Consider the following 26,360-nt stretch of genomic DNA (forward strand, 5'->3'; position numbering starts at 1 on the left):
AGTAGTCATAAATTTTATGTAAGAGATGGGAATTGGACATGTTTACATCATTATAACATGTGTTAATCTAGCCTTAAGGATACAGAGAGCAATGCAGCCATTTTAGTTTCCATTGACTCTGGTGATCAACCCCACTGACTGAAATTAAGGCCATCTAAAAATGTTTAACTTTACCCAGATCTTGCTCTTAATTTTTTCCATACATCTATCCATCACATTTTCTTTTTGAAATTCATAAAGTTATTTTGAAACAATGACAAACTTTGGATTTTATTTCATCTCTAGTCTCAAGTTGTGAGGTGAGAAACCCAGATGCATCAGTTATGGCAGTTCAGAGGTCTTCTCAGGCATGACAACTGCCAGATTAGTATTTTGGTATGGCACAAAAGGTAAAGCATGACAGTTATGGTGCAACCCTCTTTTTCTCCCCTTAATACAACTGATTCCATGTAGTAATTATATTTTTCTAGTTGTACTCACTTGGCAGGATCTTTGGATCTTTGTGTATTCAAAGGCATTTGTTTGAACTTTAGAATATGTGTATGTAGGTTGCTTTTGAATCACTGCCAAGTATATTTTTAGCAGTGCATTTGTAGAAGCCTGCATCCCTTTGTGTAGCTTGTTGGATGATTAATGAGCCCTGAGGGTGAAGGAATTTGTTTCCATACAGACGGGACTGAGCTCCTGTTGTCAGATGTGATTTGTCTGGGAGTTCCCATGTTATTTCTGCTTTAGGAATCCCAATGGCCATACAGTTCAGCTTCACTGTATTGCCAGGCCTTGCGTAGACAACAGGAGCTGGTTCACTTGTGATGCGGGGTGGGTAGGCAATCACAATCACTGGAACATTCATAAGGGAAGAGCCATACTCAGTTGCTACCTTACATAGATAAGTACCTCTGTCAAATACAGATGCTTCACGAACTGTGAGAGTGCCATTCTCCAACAGGGAGAATCGACCAATGGTCTGAGGACTATCTAACACCATCCCATTGGGCAGAGTCCAAGTTATACGAGCCCGCTGACTGGGCTGGGTTACACAGTGAAGCTGCAGGGTCTCCCCATTGATAATGCTCACCAAGTTGTTATACTGGTTGCTAATTTCTGGTTTAAGGCCCACTTTGAGGGAAACCACTCGCTCAGCAGAACCACCTGAGTTCCTGGCCATGCAGCGATAAGTACCGGCATCTGTTCCAGAGAGGGCACTGATATGAAGTATTCCATCTCTTTTATGGTAGAATCTATGCAAATGACTGGCTCTTTGAACTTCTGTGCCATTGGGAAGGATCCAGGCTGTGCTAGGCTGAGGATTTCCATGTACCGAGCAGTTTAGGTTGATGCTGTGCCCTGCAGTGGCAGTGATCTTTTCAGTGACTGGATCCCTAAAGGCAGGCTTTTCCACATGATCCATGACTTGCAGCTGTACAATCAGCCTGGCTTCCCCACCTTCATTTCTGCCAATACACACTAGCTGCACTGAGTCAGTCTGTCTCACTCCCCGAATGTCTAATGTGCCATTACGATGCACAGTGATTCTATTCCCATAATAGGGAGCAGGTAGGATTACTCCTTCTGGAAAGGCCCACATGACCCGTGGAGATGGGATGCCTTCTGCTTTGCAGTCAACCAGCTTACGGCTGTCTTTCACAGCCATTTCTTTGACTGAGGTGCTGGTGCTGGGATGCCCATTGATTCTGGGAGGCTGGACATTGACGTGGATCAAGACAATCTTCCGGTCTTCCCCAGCACTGTTCCGAGCTATACATGTATAGTTGCCATTGTCAGATCTTTGGGCTTTCTGAATGAGAAGTGTCCCATCTCTGTACACCTGATACTTATCTGACAGAAGTGGGATGAGTCTGTTGCTTGGAGACAACCAGGTAACTTTAGGTGTAGGCTCACCTTTTGCTTCACATCCCAGAGATATCACATCCCCATACGGGACACTGATAGTTGTAAAGGTTTTGTTCCTAATATTGGCAGGCTCAGCCACTACTTTGACTCGTACTTTCATCTCATCTTTGCCAATCTGGTTCTCAGCATAACAGGTGTAGTCCCCTTCTTCTCTCAGGCCTACTTCATTAAAGTATAGTGTTCCATTGTTGAATACCACGTATCTCTTTGCTCGGCTTCCACTGTCATCAGATTGCATCAAAGTGTTCACCATGCTGCCATCTGGAAGGCTCCAGGAGATTTCAGGGTTTGGCAGACCAGTGGCTACGCAGTCAACTTTTAGGTCTCCACCATACATCACTTTATGGTTATTCACATTCTTGTGTTCTATTTTTGCAGGTTTCATCATCACATTCACTTTGAGGACCACGTAGTCATCGCCAATCTTATTGCGGGCTACACAGAGATAGTCTCCTGCATCTTTGTCAGTGACGGAATGGACAACCAAAGTCCCATTGCCAAACACCTTGATTCTGCTGTCCAAACTAATTTAGGAAGACAGGAAACAAAACACATGTTGTAAGTTTATACTCATAATTTACCATAATTTGAGCCAGAAAGCAAAACATAATTATCTTCATTTGAAAGCAAACAATTCCATCCTGAAATAGACTACTCTAATGAGGATGCTTTTATTTACTTTATGCTCCTGAAGATCTAGTTCTGATTTATGCAATGTCTTTAAAATGGAAATGTAAAAAACTTGTTTATAAACAGCATGTCTAAATTTAAAACAAACTTATATGTGTGGATACACATGTTTACAAAATGAACAGGATATTGACAATAAACTCCATATGACTAGATATACACATTTATTAAATGAAGACGTTACTCAAAGAAGAGTCATATTGTTATGGTTTTAACTGGTTAAAATAAATACCAACACACACACACACATGCCTATATTCATCTACATGCGATGGTGAGATATCTGAGAAGAAGATTTATGTTACACTAATATAACAGGAGATATTAGTATATATTGCCAAACAATTGAAGGTATAATCTTTGCTTCAGGAGTAAAATGCATGGTCAATCTATTTTAAATTATTACAGATATCTAATAACATAATGTAGGCTTATAATGCTTATATAGCAAATGAGATGTTTGCCTGTATGTTGACCCTGCAGGAGTAACTGAGCCTCCAGCTTCCCAAGCTGCTACTGCTCAATCCATTTTTTCCCCCATTTCTGGGAGAACAGCCATACTGTTGCTGTGTTCTCGCAGATAGATAAGGAGTTGCTTTATAACAACTCAGATTACTACTTTAGCTATCCCAGGTCCATCTATTCTGAGTGACATCTGACATCCCTAAAAAGGACCACTGTCTGATGTCAACTCTCTGCTGTATATATCTAATGGAGCTTCTTGTGGCACTCAAAGGAAAACCTGTATATAATGCTTCTACACTTATGGCCTGTTCACCCTTCAAATATCATAAGAAATACAGCAAACTCAATGCAGATGTGACTGTGTAATCAGTCCAAAGCAGCTTTAACTGGCAGCAGCCTTCTACGGTCAGGCAAAGGCCTTTCTGTACTCAGGTACTTGAGATCTTGTCAACTGGAGATGTCAGTAGCTAAGCTCAGGATCTTTTGAATGGAAAGCATGTGCTCCATCAAAAAGCACATCAAAGAACAATTGTCCATTGCTCCACAATGGACAACAAGCTGTAATTCTTCCTGGAAAATGTACACGAGGAACAGAGCAATGAACACACTGCAGTTGAAGATGCTAAGGTGAGAAAGATGATAACTCTGTCCTGTTTCCAATAAACCACTGTCACTAAACCAAGGAGGAGTGAGCAATGGTCTTTGCATTGGTTAGAAAGGGAACATTAATGTTGCTGAACCAGTTCTTGTACAAGGCTTAGGTTCAATGCAGGTTCCAGCATGAAAACACAGTACTAAGACCCTGGAATATAAACCTATGAAATACCACCTCAGTAAATTGTCTCATAAGGTCAAGACTGTTAACTAACTTTTTTAAAAAATCTGCAGCTTCAGACATAATTAACCATCATTAGGGTTTGTAGAATCTTTCGGGATCAAGTGCCGTGTTCTACTGGAGAAAGTTTTCCTTCCAGACGTTTCGTTCTCAGCTGCGGAGAACATCCTCAGTGGCGTTGCAGCCGGAGCAGGCGCTCTGACCTTCTTGGCTGCTGTGCATTGAGTGGGGCAGCAGCCCTGGCCCCACTCAATGCACAGCAGCCAAGAAGGTCAGAGCGCCTGCTCCGGCTGCAACGCCACTGAGGATGTTCTCCGCAGCTGAGAACGAAACGTCTGGAAGGAAAACTTTCTCCAGTAGAACACGGCACTTGATCCCGAAAGATTCTACAAACCCTAATGATGTTACCAGCCGTGAAAACCTAAAATCTTTGATAATTAACAATCTTTAAAAGAAGACGTTATAAGATGACAGGTACAAGAGATTGGCTGTATTTATAAAACTTGCATTTATTCACAGTTCTAAACAGGGAGGTTATTTCTACTGAAAGTCTTTGACTTTAGATTGGTAAATATTCAACAATCATTTAGCCACTGTGATGGATATAAATTTTGACTACGACTGAAGATATCTTTGCTCAGCTATACTGGAAGATCTTTCTTGGTGTAGCTTCTCTCTTAGGGTTGTTGTGAAGGTAAAAGGGGTGTATGTGTTGAATTGTACCACATATGTTGTTCTGAGTTTTATTATTATAAACAATATTATTGTAACAACAAACTTCTAATATGGTAACATTCATGGAAAATGGGTGCTAAATGTCTTAAATGAAAATATGTTTAAAATATCACAACAGCTCGACTATGCTATAAAATAATCTCAGTGAAGTGCAAATCAAGACCAAACATCTTGGCAAAGCTTAAACTTTTTAGCAAGCAAAAGAATATAAAGGCTTTTTGCTAAATGTATATGAATGTTAACACAGATATAAAGTTCTGCTGGTGTAGCATACACAGTCACAATCCAACTTGAATTAAATCATTTTCAAATTGAGAATTAAAAAAAAATAATTATCTTCCCTGAAATCAGTGGCCCTTCACAATGCTTAACTCAGGATGGACTGCAGTCCATTTTGTTTTCACACGGAACATGGCTGACCACAGTTACTATATGCAGGCAGATTGTAGCTCCTGATCCTTCATTAGAATTATATCAAACAATTCTAATGTAATTTTATCCATCCTATCAGAGGATTTTCTTTGTGACAAACGTATGCCAACCTTTCTCTAAACTACTGGATTTTAAACTTTCTGTGTGACCAAGAGGTGCTGCCTGTTCATACAGGAGAACTCCAATAGCTAGAGAGAGAGTGGGGCTCCTATTCTTGGAAACAAAATGGAGTCTGATCAGAAACAGGCCAAGGAAATATTCCATTCAAAATGGAGTAGAACCAGCAGTGAGGTTGTTCTGGTCATTACCTAAGGCATCCTCTTGACATGGCCCTCTCCCTCGCCCAAACGAAATGCATGAGGACAATAGGGTCTTCTGGTAAGTAAGGCTCATAACTTAATTCTCAGCTACTGACCAACAGCCCATCCTTCAGGCCCATTGCTTCTACTCAGCCTTTTCTATTTAATTCTATGCTAATGCCTACCAAGTTGCTCAAGGTCTACTAAACTGATTTCCTTCCTGGGTGTCGAAACCAAACCACTTTAAACTCATCAACTGCATCCTGACCCATCCTTCTAGTAATTACTGTGCAAGAACTATCTATGAGCTCTGCTCATTGGCTTGAGGTGAGCACCCAATCAGATACCCAGAAAAGACTCATCACTGCCCACCACAAGCCAGAGGGGACCTCACTCCCTCCAAAGATTATAAACATGAGAGCAAGTCAAACCTCCTTTTTCAGTCTGAACACATGTAACTAGATTGTTTCCCCCCATTACTCTAAGAAAGGGCGCCCCTCAGACATTGCACATGGTAGTGCATGTCTCCATCTTCAAGTTGTAACTGGACCTCAGCACATCTGGACCAGGTAGTATCACCCTGACTGTGTTTTACCCTTGTGTTACCCCTATCAATTTCATCTCCATTTTCCTTTGGAACTGTGTGATTGTTGTATGAATTATTTACCTTGTTTGAATGTGTGATTGTATTTTTATATATATTTCTAAGTAAACATTTTATTTTAAACCATTTTACTGTTGGAGTTTTCTGTCTGAAACTGCACCTCCATAAATAGGTAAAAGATCCCTCCTAAGCTCTACCAGGGTCTCCTCTTCTAATTCCGCCATCTAAAGAGGAGATCCATAGCAATTTCTCTAACATCTGCCTTCAGAAATGGGACTTGTTTCCTTATTCATATGTTTGTTGTAGAACCCCATCATGTCTCCTGTGGATCCTCTGTGCACTGAAAAAACAAGGTGCACAGACAGTTCACATGGAACGCTGGTCAGGCTTTTCAGACCTCATCATTGCCCTGCATGAATCATGACATAATACAACACAACAAAACATTCTCTTTTCTTGGCAGGGAAAGACTGTGATTAGAGATAAGCTTCCTTTCAGGGAAGCACTTCTGCTATTACTGACCTAAGTGAGAAATTGTTAATGTGCTTTGAGGAATCTCAAAATTAAAAAAACCCCACCGTTCTAAGCAAATAACACTATACAGGCTTATTAATGATAAAGATCTGCTGAATACAGCGGGACTTATTTCTGAATAAACATGAGAAGCATCAGTATATTCAGAGCCAGTGGGTTCTAGAGCAGGGGTGGCCAACGGTAGCTCACCAGATGTTTTTTACTTACAACTCCCATCAGCCCCAGCCAGCATGGCCAATGGCTGGGGCTGATGGGAGTTGTAGGCAAAAACATCTGGAGAGCTACTGTTGGCCACCCCTGTTCTAGAGATTAGAGTACTGGACTAGGATGGCTGAGACCTTCTAGCTTCAAATTCCTACTTAGCTTAATGCATAACTTTGGGCCAGTTACATTCTGTAACCACCTCATAAGGTTATGGTGAGGACAGGGAGGGCAGAGAACCACATATGCTGCCCTGAGCTCCTTGGAGAAAGTACAAGATAAAATTGAAAAAATGATATAGGAATAGGCTTTTCAAGTCCAAACATACTTATGAAATGCTGCATGGAAAAACCTGATATGCTAAATAAATGATTAAATGATTGCTGGAGGAAGTTTCCATTCAGAATGACATGTAATATATAAATCAAGAGACAGTATTCTGAACAAGTTATTATTTCTAACCATGGAGCATAAAACTGGAATGTGATATAGTGTGATAACTTGCAAATTATTTTGTCATCAAAACCAACAAAAAGCAGCAGCAGATACCTGTGTACAGAATCCACCATTCTTTTGGAAGGCAGCCTCCAGAGTATCCGCGGCCAGGGGTCTCCTGATGCACTACAGTCTAATCGTAGGGTGCCACCATATGTTACATCAGTTCTCTGGGGAGAACTCCCGGTGATCCTGGCATTTGTGGACTGCTTCTTGACATGCAACCATACCGATCTCCTGGCAGCACCTACCATATTAGCTGCAATACATTCATAGCTCCCACTGTCTTTAGGTGAAACATTGCGTATGTAAAGGGTTCCATTTGGAAAAACAAACAGATTCCCATGAACAAACTGAGAAGTCCGAATCTGGGTACCATCAAAAAGTACCCAACGAATGCTCGGCAAAGGTGCTGCTTTGGCACTACAGTGAATATTAACGTTCTGTCCCACATTCAAGGAAATGTTTTGCTGTTTTTCCTGCTGGATAATAGGTGGCAAGGCAGCTATGTGAAGTCTCACAGCAGTGCTATCTGCCCCTGCAGCATTGCTGGCTATGCATTTGTAAACTCCCCGGTCTGAGAAGTTAGTGTCCTTGAGCGCCAAGGTTCGGTTCTCATATAGCACCACTCTTCCCTCTGTAGTACTCACAGTTTGCAATATTTTCCTGTCAGGGAAAATCCAAGAAAGATGTGGACTTGGAATTCCAGTGGCTTGGCAATCCATGGTCACCTTTTCTCCAAAATAAACAGTCACATCTCTGAAGCGGGAGCCTAATATTTTGGGCTGCTGGGCAAGGACTGTCAACAGCACAATCATTTTATCAACACCGTGCAAGTTCTGAGCCATGCATAAATACTGTCCACGGTCCTGAAGGTGAACTTTTCGGATAATGAATGTGCCATTTTTCAAGACTTCAAAACGTTGTATCCTTGTATTAGCTGTCATTAGAGCCCCTAGAAGATATAGCAGACAAAAAATAACAGACTTCATTATTCTTTTTTTAAAATTCTGGGAATTGCAATAACATCTATTAATACTTTAATACAATAAAGGGGTAGAGGAGCAAAAACACATGCCAGCTACTCTCCCACGGAGACTTTGAACATTCTTGGGTATTCTTACATGTATCAAATGATGCATCTAGCCTGTTCAATAAGTCTTAGATGAGCATCATAGCACCCATCTGGATGAAACATTTTCATCCACACTGTGAAGGCTGCTTGGGTGTCCAGATCACTCTTGCTAGATTGATGTGATTATTATTTCAAGAGAGTGGCTGAATTAGCCTTTTGTGGCAAAGAAAAATAGAAAGCAAATCACATCTTGATTTTTTTAAGATCTTAAAGATGCCACTTTATTTCTGCTTTATTTAGATTATTGTGAATAATACACTAGAATAAATGCAAGTACAGTCTAAGGTTAGGTACAAAATTACATGATAAAGTAACAAAAGGAATCTCACTTTATTTTATTCTATTTATATCCCACCCTCCCCGGGAAAGCAGGCTTTGTAAAAAAAAGGGTATGTACACAGCAAACAAAGAATATAACCTTTTTGGGGGGAATTTAAGTTCTTATGCCCTTTTGTGGCTGGATCAATCTTAAAAGCTCATACCTGTGGAAATTTTTGTCCAAGAAATGAAAGGTTTTGGTTCTCCTGTGGCATCGCATGGGATAATAGCATCTGATTCAGCAAGAATGGATAAACTGTTAAATCCTTTTGTTAAAATCTTAGGCCTTGCCCCCTGTGTGCTGAGATTCGTGGAAGGCTGAACTACACTGGAATTAAATGCCTTTCCTCCCAATTTAAGAACAAATGGTACATGTGGATTGCTGTTAGGGATGCTTCGTGAGAACTGTAAGGTTGAAGCCATTTGAGATTTAACACTTGGAGCTATGGATGCAGGAGGCATAGCTATAGCTGGTGGTGCAGTACTTAAGGACAGAGGAGGGACTGGAATTGCTGTAACTTTTATAGGAGTGCTCTGTGTAATATTGGTTGAAGAGTTGGATTTCTTCTCAATTGCGCTTGCTGGGACAAGCTGATTGGTTGTCATAGTTTTAGAATTTATATCCAAGTATTGGACTACTCTGGTTCTGTTAACCAGGAAAGGCATTCTGGGCTTGGGGATATATGGTATAGCTTGATTTATTATTCTTCCATGCTTGTCTTTGGTATCAGGAAGGTAGTTATTGATAAAACCTCTAGATGGAATGCTGTATCTAGTTTCACCCTGATTGCCAAATCTGCTTGGAAGATTTGACTTAGGTCTGTACGGTGGAGCTGCTGTTGTGATAAGAAAGGTCTCTGTGTGAAGAGTAGAGATTTTTCTGTCTTGTGTGGTATGAGCAGCATAGGCAGTTATTTCTGGTTTATTGGTATAATGAAGGGGAGGCTGATGAGTTCCAAAATGATGAAATAGACCTGGTAAAATGAGATATGGAGGCCTCACTGTACCCCTCACAAGAGGAAGTTTTGGTGGTGAAAAAGCAGGTGGCTGATTAAAAATTGGTTTAACTTTCATTGGTTGGTGAGGAATATTTGAATTTGGAGCTAAGCTGTTGAATGTTCTGCTCCCAGATGACTCTTTCAATTGCACTTGCTTTTGTTGTGTGGTTATTCTGTTCTGGTTTGAATGGATGAAGAAAAGTTCATTCTGCCTTGAGCCAGCTTTGGCTTGTGTGTTATCAGCACTAGATCCTTTAAGGTCAGGTGATGTTACTTGACTAGATGTATAATTTTCCTTGGTAGCAAAATGGTCCAACCGATTAAGAGTGCTAGATTGTAATGGTGAGAGAGTAGTTGCCAGAGGTGCAAATGCAATGGGCAAAACTGGAGAATAGTTTGTTTCAGTTCTGTGAACAGCAGTCTGATTATGATGGCCTTGTAACTGAGTGATTGTTTCCTTTGTGTGGCTTGAAGATCGTATTATTTGTGCTTTGTTATGCAGAAGGCTGAGAGTTTGTTTAGTTTCTGAGGGTGCTAAAAGATCATCAAATATTGTACTATAGTGAGGTGAAGACTCTATTACTCTTTGATTAGAAGATGGTGTAACTATAGTCATTGTTAGTGAAGCTGAAAATTTCTGCACTTCATTGACATTTGAAGGATCTGTCAAATGCACTGCTGTGCTATCAGTAGTAGTCCAATGTGGTACAATGTCTGACCCTGACTGAGTTGCTTTTGGCATGACTCTGTTCTCTGGAGATGAGACTACAGATCCTTCTTCAAATTCTGGAATGGAGGAAACTGGTAATACTGGGCTAGTGAAATTTGCAATAGATACTGAAGACCCTGGAGTATGTGCATCTGTGCCTTCATAGCTTGTTGTAGGAATATTTCCTTCAAAGTTTTCAAAGAATTCATTGTCTGTTGACATTGTTGGTTTATGCCCTAAGCTAGAATATAAAAACAGTTCTCGATTGGGAGCTGTGGTCAATGCATCACGTAGTGACTTTTCCACCATATGACTTTTCTGTTCTTTGATAGCATTAGAAATGGTTGCAGGTGTTCTAGGTTGTGAAGACATAAGGCTGAGGACAGAAACTGCTTCCAAGTCATGGACTTTGATGGATTTTTGTAAAGCAGTAGAACTTGTAGTTAATGAAGAGCTCTCTTCCAAAGGTTTGTGTTCATTTGCAGCTTCTACTTCATCATCAGGTTTATGAAGACTTGTATAAATGTACCGTTGTAAACTTTGGGTTGCAGCTTCTGTTTTAGGTTTATTTTGAATGTAAGGCCTAACTCCCATGGGAGAGAGAGTAGGAGAAATAGGTCTTGGTCTTCTGAATCTGTTTGGTCTTAATCTCCTTCTTCCATATGGTCTTCTTCGAGAATACTGGAAAACCTGTGAATCAGAGGTAGTGCTTTTGCTTCCATGGTCTGGAATGACTGCCATTGTGGTTAGCTTATTAGTAGCAGCTGCAGTCATTAGCCAGTCACTCTTTTTAAATGGAGCAGTGGTACTTTCCAAAACTGAAACAGATTCTGGTATTGGAATATGTATGTTTTCAAGTGTTACCCCTTCTAATACATGGTTTGGGTCAGAATTTTTGTTTGCTTGCTGATGTTCTATGCTACCACTGTTCCCAGGACCAAAAACTTTAAATGGAGAAGCAGGCATAAAAATGGTACTTGTGATTTTAGAGCTTTCAGAGGCCTGATGATCTGCAGAAACATCAGCTTCAAGTGGTCTTTCTACAGAAGAGAACGTATACTGTGCTGTTCTAACCCCTTTGTGTGCTGTGATCAAAGTGCTCTGAATATAAGGCTGGCTACTTATTACTTCTTCATTTGACTGCTCTTCAGTGAAAGTAGTGGGTACTATTGGGTAATTATCTGTTCTCAAATCACTGTGTTTCCAATCATGTGACTGTACAGTTGTGGAGATCCAAGAATCTTTTGCAGTAGGTGTTTCTACCAGGTATGTACTTCCTGCTGTGTTTGATGATTTGTGCTCTGTAACAGGCTTAGCACTTACTACTGTAGATGATAGAAACTGATTATAATCCTGTACATTGATAATGGGAGGAACAGTGACTGAGAATGGTTCTCTCTCTGCCAAGTGGGCTATGTCACCAGAAGACTCCTCTTCACTGACAGGAGGTTCCATAGTAGTCTTTTGTGGGGGACTGATAATGGGAGGAGGCGGTCTTGTAGTTTTATACATCAATGGTGTCTCTGTAGTAATCCTTAGAGAAGGGACTGGAACCACTGTTGTTCTAGGAAGATTTTTGCCACGAACCTTGGCCAAAATACTGGCCCAGTGCTGTGGATTAATCTGCTTGTTTGCCATATTTATTCTCCTCCGAGATTCAAATACTCTCCGTCCTTCTGCAACATTGATTTCTGGAGTCCTATCCATTCCTTTCCACAACTTCATTTTGCGTTTTCCTTTTTTATTCTTTTTCACATGGCCATGAAAAACATTGTCATTCTTTTGCTTAAGGAATACTTCATGGTTCTTCAAGTGGAGTTTTTTACTTAGAGTCTCACCACTTTCTCCAGCACCTGACCCCTCATTATCAGTTATTACCTGAACCTTTGTTTTTACAGAGGTTCTTGAACCAGGATGCTTTTTAAATTTCATGCTTTTTGAAGATCTCTCAGACTCCATTTTATTTATTGTTACTCTGACGGCAAATTGATCTGATCCTTGTTGGTTTATAGCCACACATCGATAATATCCACTGTCACTGACATGGCTGCGTGGAATTAATAGTGAGCCATTGTCTAAAAGGTACCCATTGGAAGAGTTTGATAAATCATTGAGAACATGGCTGTTTGGAAGTATCCAGCTTAGGTGTGCATCCGGTATGGCCACTGCACTGCAGGGCAGAAGTATGGGCTCCCCCACATATTTCTGAACCTTTATTACCTCAGAGTCTGCTGGCTGAATTACTGGAGGCTGCACCAAAATTCTGTAGGACATTGAATCTATATCACCTCTCACTTGAGCAACACAGTGGTAAACACCTGAATCAGCATAGGCTACTGATTTGATGACTAGCTGACCACTGCTAAGGACAGAAAATCTGCTGTCCTCCATTTTGAATGGAGCTTTCAATTTAGTCCCATCTGGAAGAAGCCATTTGATGGAGGGACTTTCTGTTGCTTTCACATTGCAGCTCAGCTGGGCATCTGAACCCTCTACTACACTCTGAACTGCCTTTGTGTGTAGGTCTTGCTCTATCATAACCCAGCTGTTTCTCTGGTGTTTGTTTCCTTGAGTTTGAAGGGTTTGAGAAACATGGGTAGAAAATGACAGAACAACTTTTTTCCCAGTGCTCTGGCGTCTATTTAATTGGATATGTATCAGAGGTTGCATCAACCAGTCAGGCTCAGCAAAGATCCTGCCTTTGACACCTGTGTAATAAAGTGCATCATAATCAGAACCTTGCCTGTAATGGTAGCTCAGTTTAGGTTCATGGCTGAGCATGTGCTCCCTTTCTAACTTGACAGGGACTTCACTGTAGTAAGCAATTAACTTCCACAGTTTTTCATAGTTCTCACGGTTCATGAGGCACTCCATATCCAGGGAAATGGAGGCATTGATTTCAATTTCATGGGGAGAAATTTGATTCCACTGGATTTTGGTAGAGTCTGTTGGTTTCTTAATCTCACAATCCAGATTCACAATGTTTCCATGCTCATCTGTCATGTTCAGAGTAATGTTCCATGGAGTAAGCTGAAATTCTTTGCTGTGAAATTCAGAGCTGTCATCATCTTCCTCCTCTTCCTCCTCATTGTGGCTGATGTTCAGTTTCAGTGGAGACTGTATGATGGGCTTTGTACACGAAATGTCTTTCAAATGTTGAATATCATGAGTCTGGAGCTGCTTAGGGTAGCTGCATTTTGGGCAGAGTTGCCCATCCTCATAGATTTTGTCTTTTTTACACTTTAGGACACCTGGAAGAAAAAAAAAGAGAGTATTAAATAATCTATGGAACTTTCACATGGAGTGTTTTACCAGGAAAAATCAAATGTTTTCTAAAGGCAAGGACTCTAATCTCACAATAAATTGAATAGAGACATACTAATTCTAATTTTGTTGTTTGGGCATATAATTTGAAAGAAAATGACAACAAAACAAAAGAGTATGAAACATATTTTACTGTTTACTTCATTTATACCCTACCTTTCTCAGCAATGCAGACTAGTGTTTCTCTATTTCAGGGGTGGCCAACAGTAGCTCTCCAGATGTCTTTTGCCTACAACTCCCATCAGCCCCAGCCACTGGCCATGCTGGCTGGAGCTGATGGGAGTTGTGGCAAAAAACATCTGGAGAGCTACCTTTGGCCACCCCTGCTCTATTTTATCTTCACAATTATCCTGTAAGATAGGCTAGGCTAAGAAAATGTGAATGGCTCATGATCACAGAGTAAGCTTTAATGGCAGAGTGAGAATTTGAACCTGAATCTCCCAGATCCTAGTGTGATACTCTAACTACTGCATTACCCTGGCTCCACACAAGAGCTTCTCCTCTACACATTCCATTATTGTTACACTTCTCATCTGTCCTGAGTACCAGAAACTGCCCAATAACACTTTAGTTTTCAACTCAATTCTATAACCCTAAAAAAATGATACTGAAATATTTTAAAAATATTTTGATTTGGGTGGATCTTCTTGTTTTTCTTTCATTATTCCTACCACTTGTCAAATTCTTCAACCTGCTTTTAAGTCTGGCATCCCTTCCCAGACTATCATCACTGAGGATTCTGTAATCACCATTTCTGTTACACTTATATCGGTTATATGGGTATCTGTTTGAATGAGAATATGTCACAGAATGCTTTACAACACCGTGTGATATTTTAGAATGCATTCTCAAGGTTGCTTGGGAACACCCTCTGCCTCAGCATGCAAAAATCCCTCCCTTGTTGGCCCTGATTCCTGGACAATTTTTTTGTTTTTTAGGGACAGCTGTTGGTATGATGTTTACCTGCATTTCTAACAAGTCATAGTCTTTGCTCAGGTATATAGAGAGCAGTTTGTCTATAATCATGCCCATAAGAAAATGGCAGGACTCAGTTGCTGACCCAAGGAGAAGATTTAGAAACCAGCCTTCTCTCTGACATGCCAAGTTCTGTAGTTTTCTGACAAATACCTCCCCATCTGCAACTCTCTCTTGGAGTAAAAATAACAAGAGAAGCTGGCACACAGATCATGCATTGACAACAGAACCCAAAAAGAATGTGAGCCACCATAACTGAAAGGGATCTGTTGAGGCTGGGTGAGTGGGCGTCAACGTGGCAGATGTGGTTCAATGTGGCCAAGTGCAAAGTAATGCACATTGGGGCCAAGAATCTCAGCTACAAATACAAGTTGATGGGGTGTGAACTGGCAGAGACTGACCAAGAGAGAGATCTTGGAGTCGTGGTAGATAATTCACTGAAAATGTCAAGACAGTGTGCGTTTGCAATAAAAAAGGCCAACACCATGCTGGGAATTATTAGGAAGGGAATTGAAAACAAATCAGCCAGTATCATAATGCCCCTGTAGAAATTGATGGTGCGGTCTCATTTGGAGTACTGTGTGCAGTTCTGGTCGCCGCACCTCAAAAAGGATATTATAGCATTGGAGAAAGTCCAGAAAAGGGCAACTAGAATGATTAAAGGGCTGGAGCACTTTCCCTATGAAGAAAGGTTGAAACGCTTGGGACTCTTTAGCTTGGAGAAACGTCAACTGCCGGGTGACATGATAGAGGTTTACAAGATAATGCATGGGATGGAGAAAGTACAGAAAGAAGTACTTTTCTCCCTTTCTCACAATACAAGAACTTGTGGGCATTCGATGAAATTGCTGAGCAGACAGGTTAAAACGGATAAAAGGAAGTACTTCTTCACCCAAAGGGTGATTAACATGTGGAATTCACTGCCACAGGAGGTGGTGGCAACCAAAGTATAGCCACCTTCAAGAGGGGTTTAGATAAAAATATGGAGCAGAGGTCCATCAGTGGCTATTAGCCACAGTGTGTATGTATATATAAAATTTTTTGCCACTGTGTGACACAGAGTGTTGGACTGGATGGGCCGTTGGCCTGATCCAACATGGCTTCTCTTATGTTCTTATCTAAACATTTATAAATGCAAAAGGATTCAGGTGAGAAATCAAGCCCTTAACACAAGATCCAGTTGGGCCCTCAGTACACGATGACCATGTAAGTACTGTATAACATCATGTCATTCAGGAATGACTCAGATCCCTGGTCTTTATCAATCACCCCTGTATTTGACAAATCACAGAATCATTTCAAATATGCATTTTCATATATGATGAGAATTTTTTTGCTATTGTTTTGTTCACTGAAATCTACAGTAAATCACAGAAAGGCAATCTATAACCTTGATACATAAATAAACCAAACCCTGATTGCCCATAACAAAGGAATAGAAAATATATGTACCAGGTTTTTGCTGGAGTACTTTTCTAGTTTCCTGAAATAACTCTTACCTGGAGACTTTTCATTCCATTCAAGGAGCCATCTCAACCTGCAGTCACAGGACCAGGGATTCCCATGAAGATAAACATTCTCTAGTATTGGCATTTTTTGAAAAATGCCCACAGGCAGTGTTCTAATAGCATTTTCAGACAAATAGAGGTGCTTTATTGTTGACAGCCTGAAATAATCAAGGATGATAAATGTGGAAAATGTGTTGGGGTGAAGCTGCTGAAGTAAATTTCCTTCCAAATGGAGAAGACGTAGGGAAGTTAATCCATTAAAAGCATTTGGATGGATGAATTCAATTCGGTTGTGGTCCACATGTAGTCTCATTAAACTGGAAAGCCCTTGAAGGGTTTGACCAGTTAAAACTTGCAATTTGTTGTAGCTTATTTTGAATACCTAAGTGGCAGAGGAAAATCAGTAGATTAATGTTTTCAACAGTGATATAGCATTTCAGAAAAGCAGAGAACGTAACACAGGAAAATGCAGTAGCTTTGATTCAGAGAAAGGTCATCACACTTAAGTTCTATTGAAATCAAAGGGATTTAAGAGAGGTGCATCTAACTTGTTCCATTGATTCCACGGACTCTTAAATATGATTTATGTTCTATGGAACAGGACCAAAAATAAGACATTAAACAACATTATGAACCATAGCAACAGACTCATTCAAAACTTCAGGATCTTCAAGGAATAAAAATGACTACTCAATGCACAACAGAAGCTAATTGCTCAACATTCAACTGAAGGAGCATTCTTCTAACTCATTTCATTACAATAGGTCACTGACGTGGATGACTAAGGGTTTCTCCTCTGCATTCATGGAGCTTTATCTAGTGCCTAAGAGAACAGAAGTCTTGGCTTATATGAAGTTCAGGAGCCATGTAAAGTCTATGCATGCACAACAGAATGTTTTGGAATAGGGTAGAACAGCTTTTCCCAACCTGTGAATCACAGCCCATAAGTGGCAAAAAAGCCTCTGAAAGTGGATTGCAGGCTCCTATTGGTGGTTGTTCCTTTCCCCTCCTTCCCTTGTACTCAGCTAAACTAATGCTGAATCTTTGAGCTAGAAAAGGCAGTGTGTAGTAAGCCTGCCAGCCAGCAGTTGGTAGTGAGCAAGGGTGAAGTTGTAGCTGTGCTTGCATACCAGAAAAGAAGCACGAATACCTTCTTGCCTAGCACAGAGGCAGCAACTTCATCATGGTCTTCCTGGTAGATATATGAGGTGAACTCTGAGGTGCTTGCAAAACCAAACAAAATGGTTTTCTATCCTCCCCTTCATTTGCCAACTGACAGGATGAGGCAGAGATAGATGGAGGCTGGAGGATCCAGTGGGGGTGAGAATAAGTGGGAGATAGTGAGCTCCTTGGATCTTATCCTGCCACCTGGGTTAGGTAAGTTTACCTGTTGATTTGAAGCATCTCCCCTAATTTTACCAGAGATGCTGCTTTGCTGCAGCCTTCTGAATGGGTTTGGGTTAGGCTCCTTCTTGATGTATATTTGTTGGGCTTTTGGGGTCCTCCAAGTTTTTTTTTAAAACTGGAGCTCCTTACTTTGCTGCACTGCATTTTTTTCTTTCTTTTGACTGCCACCTCCCCATTTCCTTTGATGTTAAGATCACCAAGCTGTTTCTTAATGGTCTGTCACTAGTTTAAAAACCACTTGTGATTTGCATGTGCTGTGGCAGTTGCAACAAATTGCCAAATAAATGATCTTCCCTATGCTCCTACCTGCTTCAGATGTGTCATTTCTTTGCTGCTGCTTGATCCAACCCTGCTTAGTGCAGCAGCAGCAGCAGCTCCCAGGCCGTGTGTATGTGAGGGTGCTTGCCTGTTTTTGAAGGGGAGAGGGGGTCATGGGCAATAGCATGGAGATTATTACAGTTTGGTACTCCACAGAGAAGAAACATCAAGCCTGGGGGCCAACCTGGGTTCTCCAGGATCAATGGTGGAGAGGGATGGGAGATCAGCAGCCTAGCAGCAGAAGCCTTGAAGGTGGAGGGGCTTCAGGAATTGGACCTGCCTGGAGCCATGCTGGGCTCACCAACAGCAATGTTAGGAGGGTTGGGGGGAGCACAGAGGCCTGGTGGCAGTGGCGGAAACTGTGGGGGGCACAATACTTGTGGGGTGATCTCTTCCTTCTCTTACCTGGCAGTGACTGGAGGAGCAAATAAACTTAAGAGGGGAAAGGAATCCCCCATAAGTATTGCACATCCTCACTTGTTTTTTCCAAAAGTTTATGCATTGTGTAGCTTTCCTGAATAAATGAAATGAATGAACCAAGAAAGGAACTTCAGGTTTGAAATCTGAAGCTTTCAATAAATAGGGAGCAACCAAAGTAACCAACAACCACTTTCTCATATTTTCCTTTCACAGTCTCTACTTTAGAGCAGAAGTAAGTGAGGTAGAAGGGGCTGGGGCCCAGACACTGTATTCCCAGGTAAGGAACAGGCTAAATCCTCCACCTTATCTGCTTCGGAGTGTTTTCTCCAAAGTAAATTTTATTTAACCCAATGGGACTTACTTATAAGGCAATACTATGCCCACTTACCTGGAGTAAGTCCTGTTGAATACAGATACTTACTACTGAGTACACGTGCATAGGACTGTGTGTTATAACAGGCAGGGGTGGAATTCTAGTAGGAGCTACTTTGCATATTAGACTCCACACCCCTGATGCAGCCAATCCTCAAGAGCTTACAAAAAAGAGCCCTGTAAGCTCTTAGAGGATTGGCTACATCAGGAACTCCTGCTAGAATTCCACCCCTGCTGACAGGAGTGCAGAAGACATGCATTATTGGATGAAAAAATGCATGCTCAGCCACCCCAGTGATACTAGCTAAAATGTACTTTATTGTGAATAAAACTATTAAAAGGTTCTTACTTCATTATATCTAACACAGCTTGTAAAACTGTATGTTTTAGATTACTTTTTATAGCTCATAAAGTTATAATGTTTAATCAGAAAGTTATGGTCTTACATCTGCATAAAGAAACTGACTAATTTTGGAAGTACAATAAATATTTAAACAATTTCACATTAAGTAAATTTTTGCTCAGATATTCAAGTAACAGTTATAAAATAAGCAATCTTGCAGTTACAATACACGGAAACGATGGCTGCAAAAAACCTATGATCCACAATTCATGTGACAATAAATCAATAGGTCACCATCAGTTTTCCCTCTAAGCTGAGTTAGTGTGAGCTAGCTCACAGTTATTTAGTGTCTGGCTCAAACATTTTTGTCTCAGCTCAGGAAGAATTGCCCCAGAGCAAACTAATTTATGTAGTAGCCAAATCGTTTGCTCACAACTTTAATACCAGTAGCTCACAAAGTAGAATTTTTGCTCATAAGACTCCATAGCTTAGAGGGAACACTGGTCACAATACCAAGTAAATTTTTATTTGTGGATCCCCATACCAAAAATATTGATAGAGGAGTAGAAAATTAAAATTATTATTCTAAAGGAAACACATTGACTCTACCTGTAATGATGCCAGATCTTTTAAGGCCCCATTAGGTATATTTTGGATATCATTCCCATGGATCATGAGAAGTTCTAGTTTTGTAAGTCCAGCAAATGAGTTTTCAGCTATACTCTGTATGCTGTTAAACCTGGGAAGAAAACATATTTAGTTATGTTTTGTAATGAATGACAGCTGCATGCTATGAAAACCTGGTATTTTAGGTAACTTGGTTTGCTCTTAAATTATCCACTTAATTTGACACACTTAATGAAGCATTCTAACAAGGACATGCATGATTTATGGCTATTTTTATATATGATTTTGAAAGTCAGTTTTCTGCTTCTTTGGCCACTTCAAAAAATACTAATTACAATTTAAGAGTCTAAACTGGCGATGTCAATTAGAATAGGCTTTTCCCTTCTCCACGGACTGAAGATATTAGTTAATGGCAAGAAGCCATATGATGATGATATGGAGCCTGGCAAAGCAATAGACCTGCAAGAGTGCCAACGAAACATGTAACATTAAATGAATAAAGATTTGCGTAAAGGACATTTAAAAATGGATTCCTGCCAAGCTGTTTCTAGAAGCAGAAAACCACAGCCACTAGCTAAATTGCTAAATTCGAAAATAGAGTATGCAATTATGTATTTAGCTCTTAAGAAAAATCACTGATCTTCCAATCACAAAAGTGTGGGGCTAGACAGAAACTAGGGCTGTGATCTCATTAAAACATAATAATTACTATAATTTATAAAGTATCTATTGCTGTAGAATTTGTAATCATTTATTTAACTTTAGATAGATTATGTTTAAATACATTTGCATATTACCCAAACTGCATTACAGGTCACTCTTTGTGATACTGAAAGAATACACAATGATCTGAAATTGGACCGACAGAAACCACTATGCATTGTTAGAATTTTTTTTAACATACTGGTCTGTACTCTACCACTCTACTAAGCCAAGTCTGAAGACTTCCTCCAGCCTAAGTTGCCTCCCTCCAACTTAAGGGAAGAACTAGGAAGATTTATTGGCCTAAGTCTTCTTAGACTGGAGGAACTTTCTAAAGCAGAACCACATTGTTTCCCTACATCCATCTTGACATTTATGTAGACTACACACTGAAAGTCAGGACTCAAAGCCACATTAGATTATGAGAGACAACATGAAGGTCTCAGAAAGTGCATTACTGCTAAGCTCTAACCAAAGACCTGATCTCTTGAATAATCAGTTGGCTTGCAGAGCAGCCAGTTGAACAGTGGTAGGTTAACACAGATCATGTAGAAAGGTCAATCCTTTGGGTGATGTAAATAAAATTTGCCTTTATTATAGGACCTGACCTTCTTGGATTAATGGAACCTGGGTCTGACACTGATGCCAAGCTTAAGTGCATGGATCCAAACAGCAGAGTCTTCTGATCTGTCAGAATCTACATAAACTTTGATGTGCTGACATAACTGGAATATCTTACGTTATGGCTCTGAAAACACCTCCTCTTGCTTCCTGTCACATCAGAGCAGTGAGTGTGGAAGATCCATAGAGACAGTCTTATCTTGTAAACAGCTAAAAGTAATTGGATGTGACTGGATTGTTCTTTTAGTGATTTTTGTTATACAATTCTGAGGCAGTTAGGCCTGAGTATTGTCACAGACAGAATACTGAAAGACCAGATAATTTTAGTTTAGTTTATTTTATTTACGATTTATATCCTGCCCTTCCCACGAAGGTGGCTCAGATAAACCTTTGGTCTTTCTCAGAAAAACTCATCTTTCATTGCTAAAATTTATCTTAAATGATCATATTGTTCGTAGGAGATTCTGTTTCCAAATACTGCATATCAGCGATGCCTTCGTCTTTTTGAGAAAATGAAATTATTTATTCTTAATTATAACAAGGTCATCAATTGTTTAAATCCATTAAACCCAAAAATATATAAATTAATGGACTAGGTTTCTTGATCTTAAAAAGCAGAGTTATTTCTGGCAAAGTCCATCAATTCAAAATAAGTGGATTCTCAATTTTGTCATGCACTTTCAGTTTGGGGATTTCTTTTTCTTCCTCAAAGAAACCACAATCTATTCCAAATGTTACCCCATGAGAGTCAACAGCTGAAAAGTAATTCAATGTTTTTTCCTCTTTGGAAACTACAAAGAGATAGATCCAGGTGGGCAGCCGTGTTGGTCTGAAGCAGTAGAACAAAGTAGGAGTCAAGTTGCACCTTTAAGACCAACTAAGTTTTATTCAGAATGTTAGCTTTTGTATTTAAGTTTTGTAACCATATGTTATCAATAAATTGTTAAAACACAAAGAATGTTAGCTTTTGTATGCATGCATACACTGTACCCCATCCCCTTGTCTGAAGAAGTATGCATGCATACAAAAGCTTACATTCTGAATAAAACTTTATTGGTCTTAAAGGTGCTATAAAAAAGATAATAAAAGTATTTTAAATGATAGCAACTGAACACTGTGAATGCCTGACCTAGCCATTTCTGTGCCACCTTTCATAGCACATTTTATAGAAATCACTGCGGCAAGGCCAAAAGTAGTCTTCTCATATGTTGTTGAGCTTGAGTCTTTACAGGATGACACAATAAATGAATACCAGAATTAGCATTACGGAAAAATTTCATATTGTTGTAGCATGTGGTACTCAAAATGGGCAGTTGAAGATAGGCATTCATGAAGCAAGTAGTCTGAGTGATTTGTACTGCTTTTCTATGTTTCTTGAAATCAATGGGCTTAGAAGATTGTAACTCTGTTTAGGATGATAATATTGGAGACTAAAATGATGATGCTAGGACAACAGCCATGATTACTGGTGAGTAGAGACTGCAGAAAAGGTGTAGAAGAGAAGCAGCAATATAGGAGGAGATGGTAAGATATAGATTACTTAATAAAAGTAAACACCTATGGAGCAAGCAATGAAAGAATGATTGTGAGTATAGATATGGAAAGAGAAAGACAATATCTATACTCCAAAGGTCAATGCAGATATGGTGAGAACAGTAATAAGAGGGAGTAGCTTCATGTAGAATCTTGGAAGCAGCAGTTTAGCACGTGGAAGCTGGAAATCTCCCAAAGTAAGGTATGTAAAAGCTATGGTGTTTGTTAACCAGGATCTTAATGCCTGTAATAATTTATTCATTTTGAAACTGCAATGAGAAGTTGAGTGTTGAGGCAAATGCAGAGAAAATGCACATGATGCACATTTCATGTTGGTCTGTCCTTTTAGTAATGAATTAAAGGCAGAAATGAGAGAGATTTGAGAGCATATAACAGTCTCACAAAAATACTAATTAGAAGAAGAACACAGGGATTACAGACTTCGTTTCACTAGTATTCTTTATACAAAGCTTTTGATGTGTACAGTAGTGGTATCAAATTGCAAACTGTTCAGTAGTGATGCATAATTCTTCAACTATATGCAACATGTGGGAAGAACTCTATAGGATTATACTCAAAGAATGTAAAATGCTACAGTAAAATTGCAATACAAACCCCAAATTGATTCGTTCCACATGTTTTGAGATTCTTGTTGGAACAGCTACTAAGGACCGAAATGTGCAATGAACTTCAGTGGGAACGTAACAGGCGCATGGGTGAGGACACGCAAGTGTGCTTTCTGGAAACCCCAGAGAGAGAATCAGCACCACGGATAGTGCCCCCAAATGTGGTTTCTTTAACATCTTTTCAGATTTCCTCATTTTGCTGTATCTATTTCAAATACAAAAGAAAACAACACTAATTGTTACAAAGACATATATACAGCATGGCACCTTAGATATGAATTAAACTACACCATTAATGTAAGTGCCCCTGAATATCTAGGCTAAATTATGTGCCCTTCACATTGTGAAAGAGATGCTCCTGTTATTTACCATCTTAGCCACTTTGGAGTCAGTTTCCAAGTTTTATCTTGAAAATTTATCTGTAACTATCTGCTACTGCAACCCTAAACACATTTACTGTCAAGTAAGTCCAACTGAACTCTGTGGGATTTATTTTGAAATATACATGATTAGGATTGCTCTGTAAATAAGCAGACAGGTAAAAGTTTTATATGTGTGTCCACAGCCCATGACACAATGATAAGAAACAATAAAGCAAATACTATATATTCATCTGTTTTATTGTTTAAACACGGTGTTATGGTTGTGGTCACATATAAAATTACCACTTTTCTAGTCATTTGCAGTACAATCCTATGACAAAAGTACAGATGTAACCTCCCCCAATAACCTCAAATTAAGCCCCCAAATATATTGCTAAATGAACATTAAGATGTCCAAGTAATAATCTATCACATAGTGTCTAAACCTTCTTTGCCTATTGTATAGTGTCTAAACAATTTTGCTGCTTTTTTGCCAGAGTCAAAATAGCAACTGTACTTTTTTGTATCTTATAATTACTCACAAGTCAAATTTGCAGGCAACTTTTTGTGTATTTGATGAAGGTTCATTGTCTCTTGAGCAGTGGGATAGGAATTCAGCCTGCTCTTTTCAGAGACAGGATGTTCAAATTTATAATTAGTAATGTTCTGTATTTTGCCTTCCAAACAGATGCAGTGCTATAAATTAAATGAAATCTTTATATATCTGCCATTCAGCATTGCTAAGGGCATTTGCTGAAACCTGAGAAGAATAACTGTTCTCCTCAGTGAATTATTACTTCAGTCATCTAAATACTGTTCAAGACATCTAAACAAATATATTTCAAATTGTGACATATCTACAACTGTTCAAAATTTTAATGCAAACTCAATGTATTTATCTAAGGAACCCAACATGCATTTAAATGCTCAACAGGAAAAAAAAACTCAGTTAACACCAGTATTCAAATATGGAATTCTGCAAACTCTCACAGAAAACATTGCACTGTTTGGATAAAATGTACCTTATAAATATAATCCCTGAAGGGAAGCATAACCCTTTAAGAGCTGGAATAAGAGCCATTTATTCTGATCTAAATTGTCTAGGTGCAGTGGTTATAGTACTGAATTAGCTTGATATAGTGATTGGAGTAGGACCTGAGAGATCAAGTTCAAATCCCTAACAAGCCATTGTCACTGGATGACCATGGACTAGTCACACTGCTTCTCAACTTTACCTAATTCACACAGTTGGCTGTGGGGAATGGGAGAGCAATGTATTCTTCTCTGAGATCCTTGGAGAAACCTTCAGGCTAAAAATGCATAAATGGATAAATAGAGGGAATCCAAGACATCTAAAAATTGCTCCCAAAGAGACCCATAAAACATTACATACTCTTTTTATGTATGCAGTGAAGAGAAAGAACCAAGATACACACAAGAATCACATACATTAAAGCACTGTTAAATGCCAAGATAGTTCACATCCAGTTTACTACTAGTAGTTCAGGTTGGTAGATGTTCAATAAAGGCCCCATAGACTGGATGCAGGAGCTCTCATCACACCTTCTGTGTCTTGGGGTGTAAGCACACCTGAAAATACACACTGAAGTTCTATTAGGATAGTAGCAGTTTTGATGTCCAACAACATGACCTTCCCCAGACTCACTTTGTCTAAGACAAGCCATATGCAAAGTGGCAGTTGCAGCAGGCAGGTCAGGACATGCCCAGAACAGGCAGGGTGGGGCTGCAGGCTCTAGGTTCAGTAATAGAGTTTGGCAGTCAGATGGAGCCAGTCACATCATCAGCACTGCCTGGCATAGGGAGCAACCAGGGAGACAATTGCAGCTGAGACAGGGCTCAATTTGAGGTTGAGTGAGAAGGTGGATGGAAGGAGCAAGTCAGGGAAATGGATTGGAAGGGTGGATCTTCAATGGAGCATCCCTACTCAGCATATAACAACGGAGGAGATGGAGAGAAGGAGGTGGAAGATAAGATGGAGACAGCACAACCCTCTCCCCTCTCTAATCTGAGGCCCTGAAGTTTCTCCACTGCAGGGAAGAACATGGCAGAGCAAAGGCAACATGGTTTTGACTAGGCTGAGTATTAAATTTTATCAATGGAAGCATGAAAACACTATTGACAGGCTGGTCAGTAGTGCCTGAAGAGAGCTCCTTGGTTGTGCATAGAACTTTTTATGATCCTCCCCTGACTTGTCCTGCTCAATTTGTTTTCCTACTCAATTTGTTTTCCATTCCCTTCCTGTTTGCCCTTACAATTATGCAATATCATCCCTGATCTGGTTTGCACCGGGACAATAACCCTCCTTTTAAGGCAAGACTGCTGTGTTGAAGACCAGAGAGAAACACAAGTGCAGCATATTATCACCTTGCTCCTAATGCTCAGGCAACAGGACAAATTGAGAATTCACCCATCAGTTTCATATCCTACAAGCTACTGTCTCTATATAACAGCTCAGAGAATTATTAGTCTCCACAAAGCTAATTCTTTGTGTATATATCCATTCTTAAATATTCAAGCAATAAAACAATCATTACTTTCCTATTGGCCTCATATGCAAGCCATTATATCCCAGCAAAATGGCTGGTCAGGATGAAGGGCTTTCTCAAATATTTGTGGTCAACTCGTTAAGCAAATTGTCTCTTCTTTTAAAAAAATAACTCTGTGGTAAGTTTAAAAACCATGTGCTTAATGAGGTGTATCTTCAAGAAAAGTTGGCATATTTAAATATTTTGCTTATTTTCTTTCCTTTAGATAATGAATAAATACCCACTTCTGCTTTCAGAACTCTTCCCAAGAGCCAAACAGAAGTTGCAAGATCAAAAGAATACTTGCTATTC

General features: G+C 39.8%; 1 protein-coding gene across 1 annotated transcript in view; it reads right to left on the bottom strand.

Annotated features, from left to right (window-relative positions):
• Window positions 1-207: 207 nt before the first annotated feature.
• Window positions 208-26,360, bottom strand: part of MXRA5 (matrix remodeling associated 5) — a 31,805-nt gene continuing 5,652 nt past the window's right edge. The window contains exons 2-7 of the mRNA XM_060233919.1: window positions 23,130-23,345; window positions 19,641-19,770; window positions 16,163-16,553; window positions 8,822-13,615; window positions 7,259-8,159; window positions 208-2,438 (exon numbers count right to left, since the gene is read on the bottom strand). Coding sequence (XP_060089902.1) covers window positions 530-2,438; window positions 7,259-8,159; window positions 8,822-13,615; window positions 16,163-16,553; window positions 19,641-19,770; window positions 23,130-23,335 — 8,331 coding nt within the window. The 5' untranslated portion in view covers window positions 23,336-23,345 and the 3' untranslated portion in view covers window positions 208-529. The remainder of the gene's footprint in view (window positions 2,439-7,258; window positions 8,160-8,821; window positions 13,616-16,162; window positions 16,554-19,640; window positions 19,771-23,129; window positions 23,346-26,360) is intronic.

This window comes from Heteronotia binoei, chromosome 3 (assembly GCF_032191835.1).
Source record: "Heteronotia binoei isolate CCM8104 ecotype False Entrance Well chromosome 3, APGP_CSIRO_Hbin_v1, whole genome shotgun sequence".
Lineage (NCBI taxonomy): Eukaryota > Metazoa > Chordata > Lepidosauria > Squamata > Gekkonidae > Heteronotia > Heteronotia binoei.